The following is a 19,957-nucleotide window of genomic DNA, read 5'->3' on the forward strand; positions in this document are numbered from 1 at the left end:
TAGGCGTATATACACCTTTTATTTATTTGTGTTACAACACAAGTATACCATGTCATCAATCTTATTCATTTTGTTTATAAAAGTTTTATGTTTAATATACAGTAAACAACGTTGTCATTGTACTATTTTATTGTTGATGTTATGTGTGGGTTCCATTAAGATTAATACTGAATCAACAGCATTTGTTTTGTTCCAAGAATAGGAAAGATCCAACGTTAAAGATCAATGCAAGCGCTACAGATGCGAGCTGCAGGTAAAGATGCTCTTGCTCTTTCTCTGCCGTCTCTTTGCAGTGGCTGTAGAAATGGTCATCAATTCTTAATTCTTAAAATAGTATGATCAAAAAGTCATGGCAACAAATGTCAGTTGAATTTAATACGTTGAAACGAGTGGCACAGTCAATTTGATTCAATTTAGCTCATGTTTGACTGTTCCTGCCCATGGCCTTCAGTCAAGTCTGATTTTTGGCCCTTCATATGAAGCGGTTAGTTGATCTAAAACGGCCGTCAGTGTCCCGTCACCTCCATCAGGTGAGTTTGCAGAGCGGTTCTCTTGAGTCGCAAACACTCAGTGTAGAGCGTCATCAGATGGAGCAGCTCGAGTGCTTCAAACACACTGCAGACGTTACAACATAAAAAACAGATCTGAATTTATTAAAAAAAAAACATTGCATTGAGTATTTGAAATGCATCAGGACAGAAGGACTCGCTGTCCGTCCTCAAACAGCGTCTCGCTAACATTTACTGTGTTTGTAGTAAAGTTCTCAGACCGCAGACGTGTTGATTATTAAACTATTCCTGCAACACCGTAAACATGCGAGAGACTCGTGAAAGGACTAATGACAGGCTGTAAATTGTTTCGTTTTCTTTCGCATGTAAACAACCTTTTTTTCACAGTTTGAAGTAAATGTGATTATGGTGAGAGATGTTAATAAAAAGAACAAATGCAGCTTCACACCAAAACAAAACAAAACGTTTTCTCACACTTGTTAGAGATTCACGACTGGAGCGCGTTTGTGGATCAGTGACGTACGCAGAATTACTTCTCAAAAACACAAACCATCTGTACTTTTATTATTATTAAAAAATAATAGCACTCAGAAAGCCAAAGTGTTTTCTGACCAGCCGTTCATCTGGGCTCGGCTCTCCGGCTGAAACGCTCGTTACCAAACGTCACGATGCAGAAAATGTCTCCTATTGCGAAAGGCAGCGGCGGTGAATTCATTCGCTGAGAATAACCCACAATAAAACACACCGCCATCACTCCTCAAGCTACAGAAGAACTCCGACTTGCTTTCAGTGCAATTCATCTGAGCTTTTCACAAAACACACTGGCCCGTAAAAAAACACACCGAGGGAAAATATCTGTGCAGCTTCTGCTCACTGGACGTTACTGAAAAATGTTATTGGAAAAAAGAAGATGTGAGTGTGACAGTGTGTGAATCTAACATTGATCGCACAAGCTCTCTAGCAGAGTCCGGTTTACTCGCTCTGAGAGGAAAGAGATGAATGGCTTTAGTCAAAGGTCTGGATTACGGGTCGCTCTGGGCTTCAGTTTACGATGGCCTCTAAGACTCTGTCAGCTAGAACACAGCCACGCCTCTGTGGGCGTGTCCTAGAGGAGGCCACACCCCCTCCATCACCTGGTCGGACTCTTACATCATCTCAGCGTAATGAATGCCTCAGCCGGCCGTCTGATCGAGCCACTAACAACAGCGTCTCACTCTCTGACTCTGATATATGTCTGCATGTGTGTGTTTAAGGTTGGAGGGCAGACGATCCCGCTGTGATCCGTGCGATTCACTCTACATCTGCTGTGTCTCTTCACTTTGATTCCATTTCCAGCTCATCCGGCTCTTCCTCTTCCGTTCCTCATAACACTCTCTCGCCGTCTTCCTCTCTGCTCCCTCTAGCTTTCCTTTTCTCACCTACATTCTCACCTCGCTCGCTTTCAGCTTTAGTTTCAGTGTAAGCGTCTTTACTGGCATTACCAAAACTGCTCATTCTGCAGCTGATCTACACACAGAGAGAACAAGGTTAGGTATCCTCGAAATGTTTATGATTCCAATTCTGTTTATCAGTTCCTATCCTTAACAATTCCCAGTTTCAATTCCAATAAGGTATATATATATATATATATATATATATATATATATATATATATCAACTCAAACATTTAGGTATCAGTAACAGAACCTGAATTGAAATGTAAAATAACACTGCATAGTTTTATCCTTATTAAAGTTATAAAACTAGCAAGACAATGAGAGGAAGCAACATTACCACAGATAACACATTAAAGAGGATGAGAAACATCTGCATCAGCGGCTCCTGATATTACACTGAATGAGGATATAATATTTATTGCTTTGGCAACATTGTGATATGTTTCACAGTCATGCCAATAAAGCTCATTCGAATGGAATGGAATTGAATTGAATTGAGAAGAGAGACAGACAGAGACAGACAGACACTCAGAGAGACAGACAGATGGGTTTGTGTCATGTAATTAACCGTCGTAACAGATGATTTGTACCTGAAGTCACTCACAGACTGAATGCCAGCAAACACAGTCTCTCTCATTCTCTCTGTCTGTCTGTAATAGTGTTTCTGTTCCTCCTCGTTTAATTTGCAAAATAAATGTACTTTCCTATCGTAGCGTGTCTGCTGTGCTCTGGAGGACAGTATTAAACCCAGAATAAAACAAAGCAAATAACAAAGCGAAACACAGACAGAGAAAAGAGACGAGACGAGTTTCAGATTCTGTCATTACAGTGGTTTAATGAAACGATCAGGAGCTGAAGGAGCGATTAAAGCCTCCGGACCGTTTTTATTCTCCAGTTGCACGCGACAGAGCTACACGGCTGCTTTCAAATGCAAATATGTACAAAGCACCTAAAACAGGCCATTTGAACCCCAGAGAAGAACCAAATGTCAAATGTGCTTAAAGCCAGAACACACACTGATTAAACGCTCCAGCGTCTGACTGAAGTTAAACACATGACCCTCACGCGCGCCATACACACTAATGATGCAATGAGACAGAGATACGAATCCAATCCAACCAATGACTGCACATCTCAGGAACATCGCTCTCTGAACACAACACGCACTGCTATCTAACCCTAAGAAAACACGGCGACAGACCATCAGAGATCAGTGACACATCAAACACTGAAGCCCAGCTCAGAGACAGACACTACACACTACACACTACACACTACACACTAGAACAGAGTGAACACAAACACATGCGTCACCATTCTACATCTGCCAAACAGAGAAAGCTGCACTGCATGTGTCTGTCTGTCACAATATGAGAGACAGCGAGTGAGACGATCCCCTTCTGAGTCTCCAGCACAGTTTATTAATGCACTTTCATACTTCACTACTATAAATACTTTCATTTACTTTAACTTGAATTACTTCATTCAGTGCATTCTTCAGTGCCAGCTACATCACACTTTGATGTCAATAACACTTTTTTCTTCCACTTTGTTATTTCATACTATTATCTTCATGCAATTCATGCACATGTTTTAATTGCACACAGTAACATACAAATGTTTGACTATATGAACATAAAATAGTTTGTCATGCTAATAAATGACCCTAAACTCATGATGAAACTGAAGTAGCAGCAGATATTTTCTTCTGTATTGTGACGCACATCCAAGAGGAACTTTAATTAAGATTATGTATGTAAGAAATGTAGGCTGTTGTTGATTGGATGCTGAGATGTGGGCGTGGTTATAATCACAGAACGACTGGAGAAATCCTGCATACGTCACCAGAGAGAAGATCCAGTTATCACGTTCTGATCAACATTACAAGGTCACATAGGCGGAGGGTGAACCAACTCCAGGGTAAGAGGAGGGATGCTAATTCCGCTTAATTTTCCCAACAGACAACCACACTGTAACAGCCCATAGCGCTGATACTATGGATTTATTTAGGGTGCAGTTTTACTACAGCCCTCTGGGGGCTCTAGGGCGCTCCCCTCCTCTATATTAAGCCCAGGTGTGGTAGTAGAGTGAGTAACATTGTTTGGTTGGGAGGAAGCATGGCTTCTCATGCTACCTTCAGTGTTTAGAGTCCCGGTTGAGAAACGTCGATGTTTTAAGCTCAGTCAATAGGGACTCTTTTGTACCGGTGGTTATTCTTGCCACTGAAGGCCACGCTGTCTGTACCTGGGAGATATTTCTAGGATGGGATTCCTGTTGCTGTCGTGGACAGTTTGAGTTTCCTCACTCGGGGACTAGAGTGGTTTTGGGACTATATGGTGGAGTTTGTTGGATGCACATTGAGCTTTGTCGTCTTCATCTTCGATATTATCGTCTACCATGTCTTCAATGATAAGTACTACAGACATTCAGTGACATTCATGTTCCCCATCGGACTATGCTACAGGTTTAACTTTCAACCAGAGTTTCCACTCCTGTTTGTATGCTTGCAAACCCACATACTTACATTTCACAAAGCAACCGAGACTGTTGTTTTTCTTGTTGTTTATGTTGTGATTGGTTTATGCCAACTTCTACCACACAATAATAATTGGTTTAATCTCAATCTGTGTATTGATTTGGTCATTGTGTCAACATATTATTTGTGTTTTAAGCTACACTTATGAAGAAAGGTTGGTGGGCCCATCTCTCAAAATATATTATAGTGGCTCGTTCTTTTAAAGTGAAGGGGAGCGGTTACAACATTAACTGATAAGATTAGGCTATAATCATAAATTAGCATTAAATAAATATAGAATGGATGAGCGTGTGACCCATTAAAAATACAAACTCGCAAACAGCAGCATTAAAAAAAAAAAAAAAGCAAAAAACGGAGTAACAACAAAACCTGTACTGTATATCACCCAGTATAATACTGCAAATTCCCTTTACAGTAAATGACTAATACCCTTTGCATCATGGGAATTTTCTGTGACGTCAGACCCCACATACAGAGACTTACTGTATTTTAAAAATCGCTGTATACTACTGTATTTGCTGTAACGGCCTCTTTGGCGCCATTCTATTGAGGTTTTATTTTATTGTTTTATTTTCCTCATTTCTTCCATTCGGATTGACGCGATTTGCCCAACACCGTGTCTACAACGCCGCAGCAGCTTGGGACTGACTACCCTAACACTGGACGTGTTACATCGCTTCTAATGATTGGAAAATCCATTTGTACTTCATGTCAGAAACAGCGCGAGCGCTTGGAGTACATCTGTGCGTCAGAAATATACCGGGGCATCACATTACTGTCCGCATCCACTGAAGATAGTATATATAATGGGTTCCTCTATCTTGTTTTTTATCGAGTCGCGCCGCACCACTCGCGTCCGAGGACGACACGGAAGCAGCGCGGCGGGGATGGAAGAGCTCCGGAGAACATCTGCGCTGTGTGTCGATGCACCTTACGAGAGAATAAGACCAGCAAGAAGGGTAAAAATACAGTATATGTACAGTGTCTGTGTGTTTGTGTCAGATTTTTGCACACCAGTTCACCTAACGTTAGTAACATTTACCCGTCGACATGGCGCTAACAAACTTACTATGGTAAACTGCGCTGTCGATTCAAACGACTTTTGTCAGCTTATTGAATTAAGTTACCGAATTAAAACTATTTTTAATGAGCAACTCTTATCTTATATTTATTATATTATATATCATATTAATTAGGTTAACTAATGTGAAATTTAGTTCAGGTGTTAGTAGTTAATGTTGGCCAGTAGCCTGAGAAAATAAAAGCGTATGTTAGCTGTAAGTTAAACAAGTTTTATGGCTTGCTGCCTTTTCTAGTTTTAGAATTAGTTTGTTATAGTTTTTAATGGAATTTAAGATTTACTGCATTTTTTTTTTTTGTATTTGTGTTTTAAAGGCAACTGCAATGAAGCATCAAGAAAGACACGAGCAGGCCAGCCACCCTGAGACTGATAATTCATGGTAAGAGAACAACTATGGTTTTGAGAGGTTTGTGTATTCTATATGAGGTTTGCCTTTTAAAAGTGTGTTATTTCTTCTACTTGTTTTTCAGAGAAGACATTTCTGTCAAAGTGGAGGGTGAGCAAACATGGTGGCCACGTTTTGGAGCAGCACCTGGGTTTTGCAGATGGCTATGTATTCTCTGGCTGCTTGTCTTTTTTTCTCCATTATGTTTCTGTTGCCTAAAGATTCTTTGTGAGGATGAATCCAGAGGACACAACATAATGCACTGCAAACCGTCCTAAGACAGGAGAAGTGGTGAAGATGCACTGTTACAGCATTGGAAGTCTGTATTTTTAAGTGTTATACATGCAATGTTTTAAATAAAGAATTTGATATGTTGTAATTTTTGTGTCTGTTTTAATTGAATGCCAGTAGTACCTATGTAGAGTAAAAGAATATTTTAAAAATACCTCTTAAACAGTTCAAATGATTTTGATTAATCGGTCAAAACTGTTACTTTCGGTTAACGGTTATACAGTCAATATGAGAATCCCTAGATAAGAGTAGCCTAATATTACTGTAATCTAACAACACGCATCAAAACCTGTCTTTTTAGGCAAGTACCAGATATGGGTGTCATGTCATTAGACATTTAATACAACTGGATTTGTATTTAACTTTATTTATTTTTTTTTTTTTAAATGTAAGTTACTAATTATAACGCTTTCACTTTCACGGTTATTCAAAGTGAATAAATTATACAGAGAACGTGAGCAAAGAACATTTACATTATCAACGAACAGTATGGTTGACTTAAGTCTAGCGCGAGTTTAAACTCTCAAAAACAAACAAGCAAACAAACAAAAACTCACTATAATCAGTGAAGCTGTCTGTACTGTTTGATGAATGAATCTCTTACATCATACGTACACTGTCAGCGAGCGCACTGAACAAAACTGTGTTTCAGCAATGACTTCTGATTTGCCATCGCATTCATAAACCCAACAGAGCCGTGTGTGATTTTAAATTAATGCTGGAATAAACACTTTTCATTTTAGCTTCAGCCTGGATTTAGTTTAACTGACTGTTCAGCAGCATTTTGTCCCAAGCCCCTGTTCATTTCAGACCAGTGGCCAGGGGAAGACTAAGCCTTTGCAAGGTTAAACACACTTCTAAAAAAGGAAACATATGTATGGATGAACTGTTCACAATGAGATCTATAACACGCATTTAAAAATGAATTTTCTATGAGGTTATTTTCCGTTTCACGCTGTGTAAAACTGAGGAACTGAACCAGCGAGAGAGCCGGTGGTTTGATCTGCTGTCATGTATAGCAGCTTTCCATGAATAATCATGAGGAACGACTGACGGCCACAGGAACACCCATCACACACACACACACACACACACACACACACAGGTTTGTTTTTGTGAAAAGTGGGGACTCTCCATAGGCGTAATGGTTGTTATACTGTACTTACTGTATGTGCTATTGTCCTACACCAACCCTACACCTAAACCTACCCCTTACAGGAGACTGTGCATTTCAACTTTCCCCAAAAAAACCTCATTCTGAGTGATTTATAAGCGTTTTGAAAAGTGGGGACATGGGTCAATGTCCTGAGATGTCACCTTCAGCTTGTAATACCTGGCATACCTTTGTCATTATACACATCTATGTCCTGATTTGTCACAAAAATGTGCACGCACGCACACACACGCACACACACACACACACACGTCTGGTTTGCTATCCTTGTGGGGACTCTCCATAGGTGTAATGCTTCTTCTACTGTACAGACCGTATATTCTATTGTCCTACACCAACCCTACACCTAAACCTACCCCTTACAGGAGACTACAGGCATTTTTAGATTTTCAAAAACTTAATTCTGTGTGATTTATTAGCTTGTTTACCCGTGACACGAGTCCCCATGAGTCTGTGTCATGAGTCTGTGTTAACCCTTTCACACATACGGTCTTTACTAGTAAATTACCATTGAGAGATCATGTGGACCTTTTCAAAAAGCCGGGTAAATTTGTTCTGGGAATCATATCGTTCTTATGGAGATGACATGATTACTTTGAGCGGTTTACAAAGCTCCGCTGCTTTTTAATTATTTTTTCCATGTAAATATGCGCTAGATGGACATCTTTGACCATTGCGCCTCGCAGCGCTTCTCCGTTCATCAGGGCTGTGACTCTATTATGCGTGTCTCGTGTTTATAAGAGCAACAAATTCTGATTGGCTAGTAATGTTAGTTTGGTTGAGACTGAGAGTGAAAGCTGTGCTCCTCTCATACCATTGGTAGGTGAACTCATGGACTCGAAAGTGATAAACAAGTTTTTTTAAATGTAGGATTATTTTTTTCTGCAGCCAAACGCTGCAAGCCGGAGATCTGGCAGTGCCGGAGAACTTGAAGCAGCGCTGTGCAGAATGATCAGTGTATGACATCAAAGTACCGCGAGAGCGATTCGAAAGCATCAGGATCCGTCTGCTCTCGTATGGCTCTCGCAGTACTTTGATGTCATACACTGATCATTCTGCACAGCGCCGCTTCAAGTCAAACACACCTATTGACGTGTCACGCCGGACCGCTTGCGTCTGCTCAAGACACGTGTCACAGTTTAAATGCCAGCGATGCAGTGTTGCCAGATATTGCTACAGAAAACAAACAAAACTATCTAAATAGAAATAAACCACAATGCCCTAGGCGAAATCCCTATTAGTGCCCCCTTACCTTGCAAAACACGGACAGAAGCCATTGATCTAATGGCATTGTTGAGCGCTCCAAATCCAAATGCAAACTTTGCATGCAACAATCAGAGGCAGCAACTGACAGCGCTCTGATCCAGTGGCATACAGGCACCGTCAGAATGACAGTACTCTAGCCCAATGATGTTGGGGGATCCAGTGGGGGCGGCAATAATCCTGCAGTGCCAGACGTGTCCCCCTGCTTAAGCAGTACATGTCCGGCCCATCTGAAGTTTGCTAGAGAGCATTTGGATGATCCAGAAGAGCATTGGGAGAATGTCATATGGTCAGATAAAACCAAAATAGAACTTTTTGGTAAAAACTCAACTTGTCGTGTTTGGAGGAGAAAGAATGCTGAGTTGTATCCAAAGAACAGCATACCTACTGTGAAGCATGGGGGTGGAAACATCATGCTTTGGGGCTGTTTTTCTGCAAAGGGACCAGGACGACTGATCCGTGTAAACGAAAGAATGAATGGGGCCATGTATCATGAGATTTTGAGTGAAAACCTCCTTCCATCAGCAAGGGCATTGAAGATGAAACGTGGCTGGGTCTTTCAGCATGACAATGATCCCAAACACACCGCCCGGGCAACGGAGGAGTGGCTTCGTAAGAAGCATTTCAAGGTCCTGGAGTGGCCGAGCCAGTCTCCAGATCTCAACCCCATCGAAAATCTTTGGAGGGAGTTGAAAGTCCGTGTTGCCCAGCGACAGCCCCAAAACATTACTGCTCTAGAGGAGATCTGCATGGAGGAATGGGCCAAAATACCAGCAACAGTGTGTGAAAACCTTGTGAAGACTTACAGAAAACGTTTGACCTCTGTCATTGCCAACTAAGGGTATATAACAAAGTATTGAGATGGAATTTTGTTATTGACCAAATACTTATTTTCCACCATAATTTGCAAATAAATTCTTTAATAATCCTGCAATGTGATTTTTTTTCTCATTTTGTCTCTCATAGTTGAGGTATACCTATGATGAAAATTACAGGCCTCTCATCTTTTTAAGTGGGAGAACTTGCACAATTGGTGGCTGACTAAATACTTTTTTGCCCCACTGTACATATTTTCTTTAGACATACATGCATTTTCTTCTTAGACAATTATTATTTTTTTTACAATATTAAATGTGTACTTTGAATACATTTGCATAAGAGCAAAATGTATAAATGTGTGCGTTAAAATATGTGACTATGAGAGAAAAAATATATGTATGTGAAAGGTGAATGTAAGTGTGTGAGAGCACCGGAATGAATTATGGCTTGTACGGCCCCTCATACACACACGTATACATATGATCCCAGTCCATGGCTGCTAGTGTCTGTTCTTGTAGTTCTTTAGTCCTCGACACTGAATGTGTGAAGCAGCGCGATCAGTCGTTTATTACCAGGAGAATCTTCTGAAGGCTCTCAGACAGATGGTGAGAATCACAGATGCTGCAGATAATATAAAGAAGATCATCTGTGTGTGTGTGTGTGTGTGTGTGTGTGGACATAAAGACCGCAGTAGAAGCCCAGACGGAGGCTGAGGGCCGATTGAATCTGCTGGGATCGATAAGCGCGAGGTAAATAAGGCCTCCCACTGCGTTCAGGCTGCTTAACGAAGCCCTGTGCTCGTCAGGTGTGTTCAGATAAAGACAACACCAGCCAGCCCAACATCTGTTCTCTGACGGAGGAGATATATTACATCCCACTGCCACAGAGCAGAGAGGTGGAGCGGCCAGCAGGAGTCTGCTAAACATCCTCTGATCAGCCAAAAGAACATCACAAACACCAAGAGAGTCATGAGAGAACCACACACACACACCCTCACCAGATCACCTGACACACCTGACACACACACCCCTCACCAGATCACCTGACACACACACACACACACACCCTCACCAGATCACCTGACACACACACACCCCTCACGGATCACCTGACACACACACACACACACCCCTCACCAGATCACCTGACACACACACACACACACCCCCTCACCAGATCACCTGACACACACACACACACACCCCCTCACCGGATCACCTGACACACACACACACACCCCTCACCAGATCACCTGACACACACACACACACACCTCACCGGATCACCTGACACACACCCCTCACCAGATCACCTGACACACACACACACACACCCCCTCACCGGATCACCTGACACACACACACACACACCCCCTCACCAGATCACCTGACACACACACACACACACCCCCTCACCGGATCACCTGACACACACACACACAAGAGGTGTGTTCGACTTCATGCGGCGCCATGAAAACCGATCGGCGGCTGGCTTGAAGCAGTGCATTCCGGTTAGAAAATTTGTCCGACTTGAACCGGCAAATATAGCATGTTATTCTCTTCATCTGTGATGAGTATCCAAACACCGCGAGAGCATCACTACCGGCAGCAGAAAGAGTCCGACTTCACGTCTCCGCCCCCGACTGCAAGCGGCTGCTCTCGCCGATAGATCTGTGCGGCGCCGCATGAAGTCGCTCTCCACCGACTGCACTGATCAAAAGCATCATTGATTCATTGGTTCAGACAACCGTGATGCTGCGTTCTCTGCTAAAATGTTTTATTTTTTAATCTGATTTCATGTGATTATGTATTTAAATTACGCATGAATATTCCCAAACACTATGACAGTGCGATCTCTGTGTGAGATACAGTATGTGATTGTTGTCATATTTCTATAAAAATCTAAAATACATGTTTGTATTAAAGTAAAAATGGATTATAAATACGCCTTTCATATGGGATTAAAAGCACTTTGAGTGTCTTGTTCATCATATTGATGTTCATATAAAAGCAACAGAACTGAAATGATATCATATTCATCAGCAGCACAGCGCATGAGTGAGAATAACGCGATATCTGCCTTTGATCTCGTAGGTATCTGTTCCACTTCCAGAGGGCAGAACTGTCCGTCTTGACTGCGCTTATTTCACTCCTCCTCTCACTGCAGCCGCCTACACTTCAGGCGAGGCGCATCTCAAACAAGCCTGTTATTCATGTACCTAGATTTGGGCCATACAAATTAACGGGAGTTTCCCGGGAGAAATAACAAAACGGGAGGGGGGCGGGAGATGGGTGTGAAATACGGGAGACTCCCGCGAAAAACAGGTGTTGACAGGTATGATGTCATACCCTTGTCATTATAAAACAAAAACGCGCACACACACACACACACACACACCTGATCATATTAAACCAACACTAGAGATCATTCAGGCATGAATAATATGATTCAGGCCAATCAGAATGACTCAGTATTATGAAGTACATCAGAGAACATACAGAACAGAACATACGGATGGAGAGGGTACAGACAGACAGAATAAGTGCTGGTTTAACAGTATAAATCATGGCACATCAGGAAATTCATCACATTTCAAAGCTGGAATGATCTTCTGGGGGTAATATTTGACGCTCATTTAACAGTTGACCCCCATGTTCAGAACTAGTGTTGTCATGGTACCAAAATTTCAGTATTCGGTACAGATATCAGTGAAAATCCACGGTTCTCGGTACCAATTTCGGTACCACATGCTAATTAAAAAATACACTATTTTTAATAATAAAGTCAAACAAAAATAAAATGTGCAAGAATCAATGCCATTCTTTATACTTATTTAAATTGTGTTTCAAGTTTTTCCGCAAGTAAAAAAAGTATGAAAAACAGTAAACAGTAAAGTTTCACCCAAATTTAATTTGTCTTTTAATTAATGAAATTTAAACACATTTAATTTTTTTGGTAAATAAAGGGGATTTACTATTAAAATTAAAATATGGAAGAAATATTGTGTGATTATTTCTTTAAAAATAAATATAATTTTTTATCAACAGTAGTAATAGTATCACATACATTCTACTAAATAATAGTAATATATTTCTGGAACAATGTCTTTAAGATAAACTTTTATTTTGACGGGTTGCCGTGAATACCTTTATATTTCTGTGTGTAGCTATATGATATGACGCTGGTTTTACTCAAATGAAACGGTAAAATGCTCGTGAAGTGACTCTCAGAGCAGTTCTGTAGATGTTGTTTATGTATTTATGTCCTCATTGAGACGGCAGATGCTGAAATCACCGCGAGCATCACACGCGCTTCAGTGTGTGTAGTTAAAAAAAAACTAAAAAAAGCGCGTCTCTGCCATTCATTCATTCACACAGAGACTCGCAGAACATGCAGAATTCATATCTGAATCGACTTTTGCGGCTTATTTACAGATACCAATCCACGTCGCGATTTGATTTAAGTGTAATGACCTACTTTTGATTAATTCATCCAAACTTTGACAAATTCCGTGACATTCCGTGCTAAACTGTAAATTCCGTCCCGGAATGGTACCGAAGTACCGGGTCTTTTAACAACACTAATCAGAACACTGTTAAAACGTCATTTATTCATCTCAGAAATATTGCACAAATTCGCCCCATGCTGTCCTTTACGGTGGCTGAAAAACGGATCAATACTTTTGTCTTCTCCCGCATGGATTACTGCAATGCTTTGCTTGCAGGTGTTTCAAAAACCACCGTAAATAAATTGCAGTATGTCCAAAACTCAGCTGCCAGAGTCCTGACAGGGACCAGAACTGGGGAGCACATCACTCCAATATTGGAATCCCTACACTGGCTCCCTGTTAGGTCTCGTATTGACGTCAAAATTCTCATACTTGCGTATAAGGCCTTGCATGGTTTGGCACCGAATTATCTATCGGAACTTCTAACAGTTTACTCGCCTAGACGGAATCTCTGTTCCTCTGATTCTGGCCTTTTGACCGTTCCTTCAACTCGGTTACGCTCTGTGGGTGACCGGGCATTTTCCTCCCTTGCTCCAGAACTCTGGAACTCTCTTCCCTATAATATTAGACATGCAGAATCTTTTAATATGTTTAAATCTTCTCTGAAAACTCACTTTTTTAGACTTGCTTATCTCTGATTTGTTAGGTGCTGAGGGGAAAGGTACTGTTTTTCCCTTCATTGTTTTTGATGTGTTTTTATCGTTACCCCTCTTTTTTCTTTGTTCTTATTTTATACTTCGTACTCTCTAAAGTGTAAATCGCCTTGAGAATTAACTTTTAAAGGCGCTATATAAAAATGAATTTATTATTATTATTATTCTCAAACCCACTCAAAACAGCTTCAGGACACCTGAAAGCCCTTCAAACATCAGAGAATCAACATGCCTACATCACAGCAGACACTCCTATAGACTCATATCTACAGAATACACTCATTTATACTGTATCTCTGTACTGTACTAGACTCAATTACCCACAATCCTCAAGGGAGATTCATCTAAATCTAGAGACTGGCACTAACACACCAAGACCCTTGATACCCGGGGGAGGGGCTTATCATGCAGATTAGGCTCATTAATATGCTAAACTGATTTATTTCAGTGCATCTCCATCACAAACAGGTGAGAGGATACTATCAGTCATGGTGTGTGTGTGTGTGTGTAATTATCTCAGTGATGTATTACTGTCCTAAATGTCCTCCACACTTTGGCATCTCTGTGAACCGGCGCTGGAGTCTCACCTGACCCGTGAGGACAAACTGAGCCATTCCAATGCACTGAAATATGTGTGTGTGTGTGTGTGTGTGTGTGTGTGTGCTCATCTCCAACAATGGCTGAGGGCTGGTTATATTTATAATATTTACATTAAGAGGCACATTCTGGTTTGACTCGCTCGTGTAGATGTATAACACAGCCATCTGCCGGTAATTTACACCAGAGACATTTGCTCATAAACCCGCTCTAATCCAATCAGCACAAGCGACTGCACATCGCTCGTGTCGTTTAACTGATCGCTCTTAATGTGCACCCTTAATCTCTCGCCCTCCTGCTCCACACAAATCTGATTTTACATCTGTAATTACAGAAAGAGGCCTGAGATCTTACGTCTGACAGGCTGCATGAGGCGCTTCATTTCTGAGGAAAACACACATGAAACGACATTAAACAGCTCCGGCATCATTTCAGGGCTCAGAGCGACTGAAACGCATTTCCATAAACTAACAACACAGTCATTTCTGCTCGACTAGTGTCAGCAAACAGAACGTTTCCTGATCGCTCTCCGTCTGCCGCTGCTCAGACAAACAGAAACACTCCAACAGTCTTGAGGAATCAGGTGCGTTTCTTAAGGGACGTGAACATAAGACACGTTCTTGAGTTCAAAAGCAACATACTGTAATGCACAATTGACTTTAAAATCTGAGGGAGTTTAACTTGGCAAACGGAGAAACACACTGATTAATGCAGAACAAATATCAAGACCAAAATAAGCGCTTCACATTAATGTTAATTAAGTATCATGAACTAACACCGAACAACCATTTTTACAGCATTTACTTACTAACTTAAAGTTGATTTATAAATGTACTGCTGTTTATAATCATTAGCTAATGGAACTGTACATTAATATATGCAGAAATCAACCAAAATGAAGAAATGCTGTAAAAGCTGATCTAATGCACAAACTAACGTTAACAAATTGAACCTTAAATAGAAAATTAAAAAATGTAATTTAAAAGGATGTGACCACTGCTGAGAGCTTCAGGTATCCGTTCAGAGCCGATAGCAAATCATCATTAAACGTGAATCGCTCTGTGATTGAAGATGAGAAGTCACCAACACATACCACTGAATCAACACCAACTACAAAAAGCATCACGACAGACGCAATGACAGAAATTCTACTGCATGAAATGTGAAAATACATTTAACGGCACTCTATAACACTGTATGTAGTCAAACATACATTACATACAGAAAGAAATGGAGCACTAGCACACCTTGATAGCTCATCTAACCCTGAGGGGGAAACACTAGACTCCCTTGCTGAAGATTCCCCAGGGAAATAAATCTCTAATGCAGAAACTAATACAGAACTCACACAACGACTGCCGCGTCCGTTTAACGAGATTATTCCCGCTGTGTCATTCGCAGAAAGTCAGAGCGAATAACTCAAGTTTCTGCCCACAAGCTGCTTTACATTTTCTCAAACACGTCGACACGGAGTGAAGGAAACGCATCTCAATATCCTTTTCCTCAAAAGGACAAACGTTTCCTGCGGTCACAGCGGTGCTGCATTGGTATTCTGCTCTGAGTTTAGCCGGGAGCCAAGCGGTATCAAACTCTCCACGACCTCCGACTCACATCCCAACACAGACGAGAGAGAATACTGAAAAACAAATAACAAATGGAGAGCAGAATCTCCGTTTGTCTCATTTGAAAACCAGGGAAGACTTTGAGGGGCCTGACAGAAGCCTCCCAACACCCCCTCCAAAGGCTCTGAACATATACATAAAATAATATTATATGTACACACACACACAAACATCTTTGAGTGCATAAGTTTGCAATGCATGCCCCTTTTGTTATTTAAGTTTATAACCCACTTTGAGAATTTATAAGATTATTTTTAAGTACTGCCCTTCAGAAACTACATATGCTATTTACATATTTCCCACAAGACAAAAAATAATAACACTTTACTTCTGTTCTTCATAACGTGCATTTCATTCTTGAGCATCAGTGAATGCTTGGAGCTTTTGTTTGAATCTCTCATTCGCCCTCGGTGTGAAAGCTGTATCTCTACATCACACAGTTACCGCTGCTGGGTAGGGTTCAAATGTGCAGAAGATGCTGGAAAACCAAAGAATGTGCAGGACTTTTCTGAAGAGCAGTGGGCAGTTTAACTGCTCAGGAGAGAGAAAGGACTCATGAACAACTATCAGAAAACACACACAACAGGAAGATACACAGCATCAGAAGAACCAAGAGCTCAACAGCATCGTGCGTGTGAGTTGTTATTTCTGTGTCTGTGAATAGATGCAGGTATCTGTGAGAGAGCTTCATCACGGCAGGACTGCATACAAAATAAGTACATTTGATGACCTCACTAATTTTCTTAAATGATAAATATCAGGCATGTTCAGCTACATATACAGTGAGAGCATACCTTATACACATTAATACATAATTACATTTGTAGAACATGTTATGCTAACTACAGTTTTGATCACTGTGCTATTGGTCTTAAATGTGGAAAACATTTAAAGTAGTGAAGGTGCCATAACTCAGAAATGTAACCAACAGAAAGACAGTGTGAAAAATGAAAAATAAAGAACTGGCTGAGATAAGAGGCGAAGCACAGATGAGGTGAGATGAGGAGGAGAGATAGAGAGAAAGAAGACAGGAGAAGAGAGTAAAAACAGTGGGTCTGGAGGAGAGAGTAACGGATGAGTATAGACGAGTGTAATAAAATGGATCTTGCCCGAGAAACTGGATTGCTTTCTGGAACTGAAGACAGCAAGCGACTGGGAGAGAATTGAATGAAACTTGCTTTAGAAGAGAACAAAATATAAGAATGTGATTCAGTGATTCATCTCTCTTAGAACAGCCTGAACCATCTAAAAGGGCCTAACACAAAATGTCCAGAAGTGTCCATTCAGAACAGCAAGAGAGAGACAGAGAGAGTCCAATCAAACCAGCACTACGGTCTGTAAGAGTCAGATCGAACGCCATAAACAGAAGATTGAAGCACGGGGCTAAACGAACGGCACCTCGTCTGAAACATTTCCCCTGGATACATCCAAACCTAGGTCAACACAAAGAAGCGTCTTACCTTCTTTGCAGTATTTCCCTCGGAAGCGCGTGTGGGAGCAGTCGCAGTGGACCTCGCCGAACTGGACGCTGCAGTATCCTCCGTTGAGGCAGGGGTTCTGCTTGACGCACAGATACTCCAGATCGTTATGGATGCCGTTGCTGTTGAGAAGATTGGGAGGCATCTCGCCCACCTTCAGATTGGAGATCAAGCCCATGAAGGGAGGCTCGTATTTGACCGTGCTGGACGTGAGCGCGGACAGACGCACGTCCGGCGGGATGCCCCCCACGAACAGGTCACTGACGACCGCCATCTCCTTCCGCTTGGAGCGCACCTCTGCCACTTTGGTCTCGCCGTCCACCATCAGCATGGTCTCGCGGTAGTTGCGGGTGAGCAGCACCATGTGCCAGCGGTCGTCGCTGACGCGGGTCTCCATCTGCAGGGCGGCCGGCTCGGCGCAGTGGATGGCGAAGCGCAGCTGCAGGTGTCCGCCGCCGATGAGCAGCTCCAGAAAGTCACAGTTCCCGCCATCGTCCAGGTACAGAACCAGCGCCTTGCTCACGTTGGTCTTCAGGCTAAAGCTGAGCTCCCCGATGGAGCCGGCCTCCCAGCGGGCGTAGCGAGCCCACTGCCCCGGGGCCCCGCCAAACTCCAGGGCCCCCGCCGACAGAAAGAGTCCGGCTAACAGCAAGGGCCACAGGGGCCAGAGAGAGGACCAGCACCCGGACTGCATTTCACGTACCCCGATGATACGAGCTCGGAAAGCTGCTCTCGGCAGAGCTGAGACAGCGCTCAGAGTTTCTCTTTGACTGTAATCGCAGACGAGGCCAAGACGGGCCAATCGTTCACTCGTTTTCTCTCTCTTTCTTGGCCTGTCTCCAATTTATCCAGACTCTATCCGTGGTCTCTCCATTGGTCGGTGCATCAGGGCGTGATGAGGTATAGATGGGAATTCCTGCTTTTCAGCCCCAGCTTGTTTGGCAATTTAAGTTTTCTCTGAAAGGCTTCCAATTGAGGTTTCAAAGCACAGTGATTCTTGGGTTTCCTTCAGGCTGATGCTGAGAGGCGTGATGCAGCTATCTTGAGTCCTGTGGACCACAGGTGATGCTCATGGCTGAGTCTTTACCTGCGGGTCATTTGTCCATGTTCATCCAAATGGCCTTATCCTACATGAGGAACATTCTACTGGCCTCCAGATTCTGGCATTCTCCAGACCTACAAGACAAAAGGGAACATTTGATTAGCTACAGCAGCATACTGAATACAACCAGACAGGGTTATGGTTTGAGACGGATATTCATTGACAAACTGCGCAGACACTGAGATTTGAGGTTTGTGAGGTCGTCCAAAAATCTGCCTGTGGTGTTTCAGATCTGTTCACTGTGAAAACGACCTGCTACATGCTAAATCACAGTCAACTTCAGAAAGTTTGAAACGCTGCTGTGTGAACCAGCAAACACAGCGCTCTGGCATAAAACTGTGAAAATGCCAAAGTCATGTTTCAAAGAAACAAAACACGAGAGAACACACAAACACTCAGCCAGACCTGCACGGTGACACGAGTGCATCCTCGGTTCCACACACTGTATCGTCTCTCATTACGCTCATGTATCTTAATGAAGATCTGTGCTGAACACTGATGTTTGTATTACAGCGCTGCTCTAATCTCATCTGAAACAAAATGGAGTCACTGTCTGGAAAGGCTGATTGCTGCTCTTGACCCGTTGGCCTTCACGAAGACCTGCCCATTATTTCTGAAGAGAGAATTTAACTGCCCACATGAAGCGCTCACAATTAAACACTCATCTTCCTCCAGCGGATCTCTCGGCTTAGCAGATCAGCCCTTCTTTGGGGTGAAATATTCCTCAAACTTTAACTGCTTGTCATCCTCCTCGTTTGCAAGTCGCTGTGAATAACATCATCTGCTACATGAATAACTGTAAAAGGTAAATGTTTAACTTCACTGAATTAGACCAGTCCCATCCCTTTAACCACACCCCTCAGCAGAAAACCCCACCCACTAAGGATGCACAATACGCTGACGTGCATGAGATTATTCTCACATATCAGAGATCACACACCACAGAGTCTGACGTAAACTTCAGCTAAAAGATCCTAAAATGTTACAAATAATTATAAATGCTGCAAACGAATATGTTAATATTGAGCGACCAAACTGAATAAATCTCGCAGGAGAACACCGAGCCATGTTGAACGTGAGCTATTTATTAAGGGGTCAGTGATTGTCAGATGATGATAATGAGCCTCTTCATGCGTATGAATATATAATGTCCACTTCAGAAACAGCAAAGCACTTATTCAACATCCACATGCCCCGTGGGTCACACCACCGAGAGTGTGTGTGTGTGTGTGTGTGTGAGACGTGCTTGTTGAATGTGGTGTCGGCAGCACTAGGACGAGTGTTAATGTTTGGTTTTGCGCTTGGGTAAGTTTGTGTGTGTGAGTGAAACTTAAACACGATCTATCGGGTCATTTTCTGCTTGGCTGCTCAGGTTCTTTCAGTGTTTTTCTGTGACCGGCTGGGCTTTCTGATCTCTGCCATCAGGTGCATGTGTGCACTTCCTCTTCCACAGGAAACACTGCTAGAGAGAGGTCATAGTGCTGCATTGACCTCTGACCTGTA

General features: G+C 42.3%; 1 protein-coding gene across 8 annotated transcripts in view; it reads right to left on the minus strand.

Annotated features, from left to right (window-relative positions):
* Nucleotides 1–19,957, minus strand: part of nrxn2b (neurexin 2b) — a 476,055-nt gene that overhangs the window by 417,088 nt on the left and 39,010 nt on the right. For all 8 annotated transcript variants that reach the window (XM_058781462.1, XM_058781464.1, XM_058781461.1 and 5 more), the window contains exon 2: nt 17,335–18,528. In XM_058781462.1, the coding sequence (XP_058637445.1) occupies nt 17,335–18,046 (712 nt within the window). In that variant the 5' untranslated portion in view covers nt 18,047–18,528. The remainder of the gene's footprint in view (nt 1–17,334; nt 18,529–19,957) is intronic.

Source organism: Onychostoma macrolepis, chromosome 07 (genome assembly GCF_012432095.1).
Source record: "Onychostoma macrolepis isolate SWU-2019 chromosome 07, ASM1243209v1, whole genome shotgun sequence".
Taxonomy (NCBI): domain Eukaryota; kingdom Metazoa; phylum Chordata; class Actinopteri; order Cypriniformes; family Cyprinidae; genus Onychostoma; species Onychostoma macrolepis.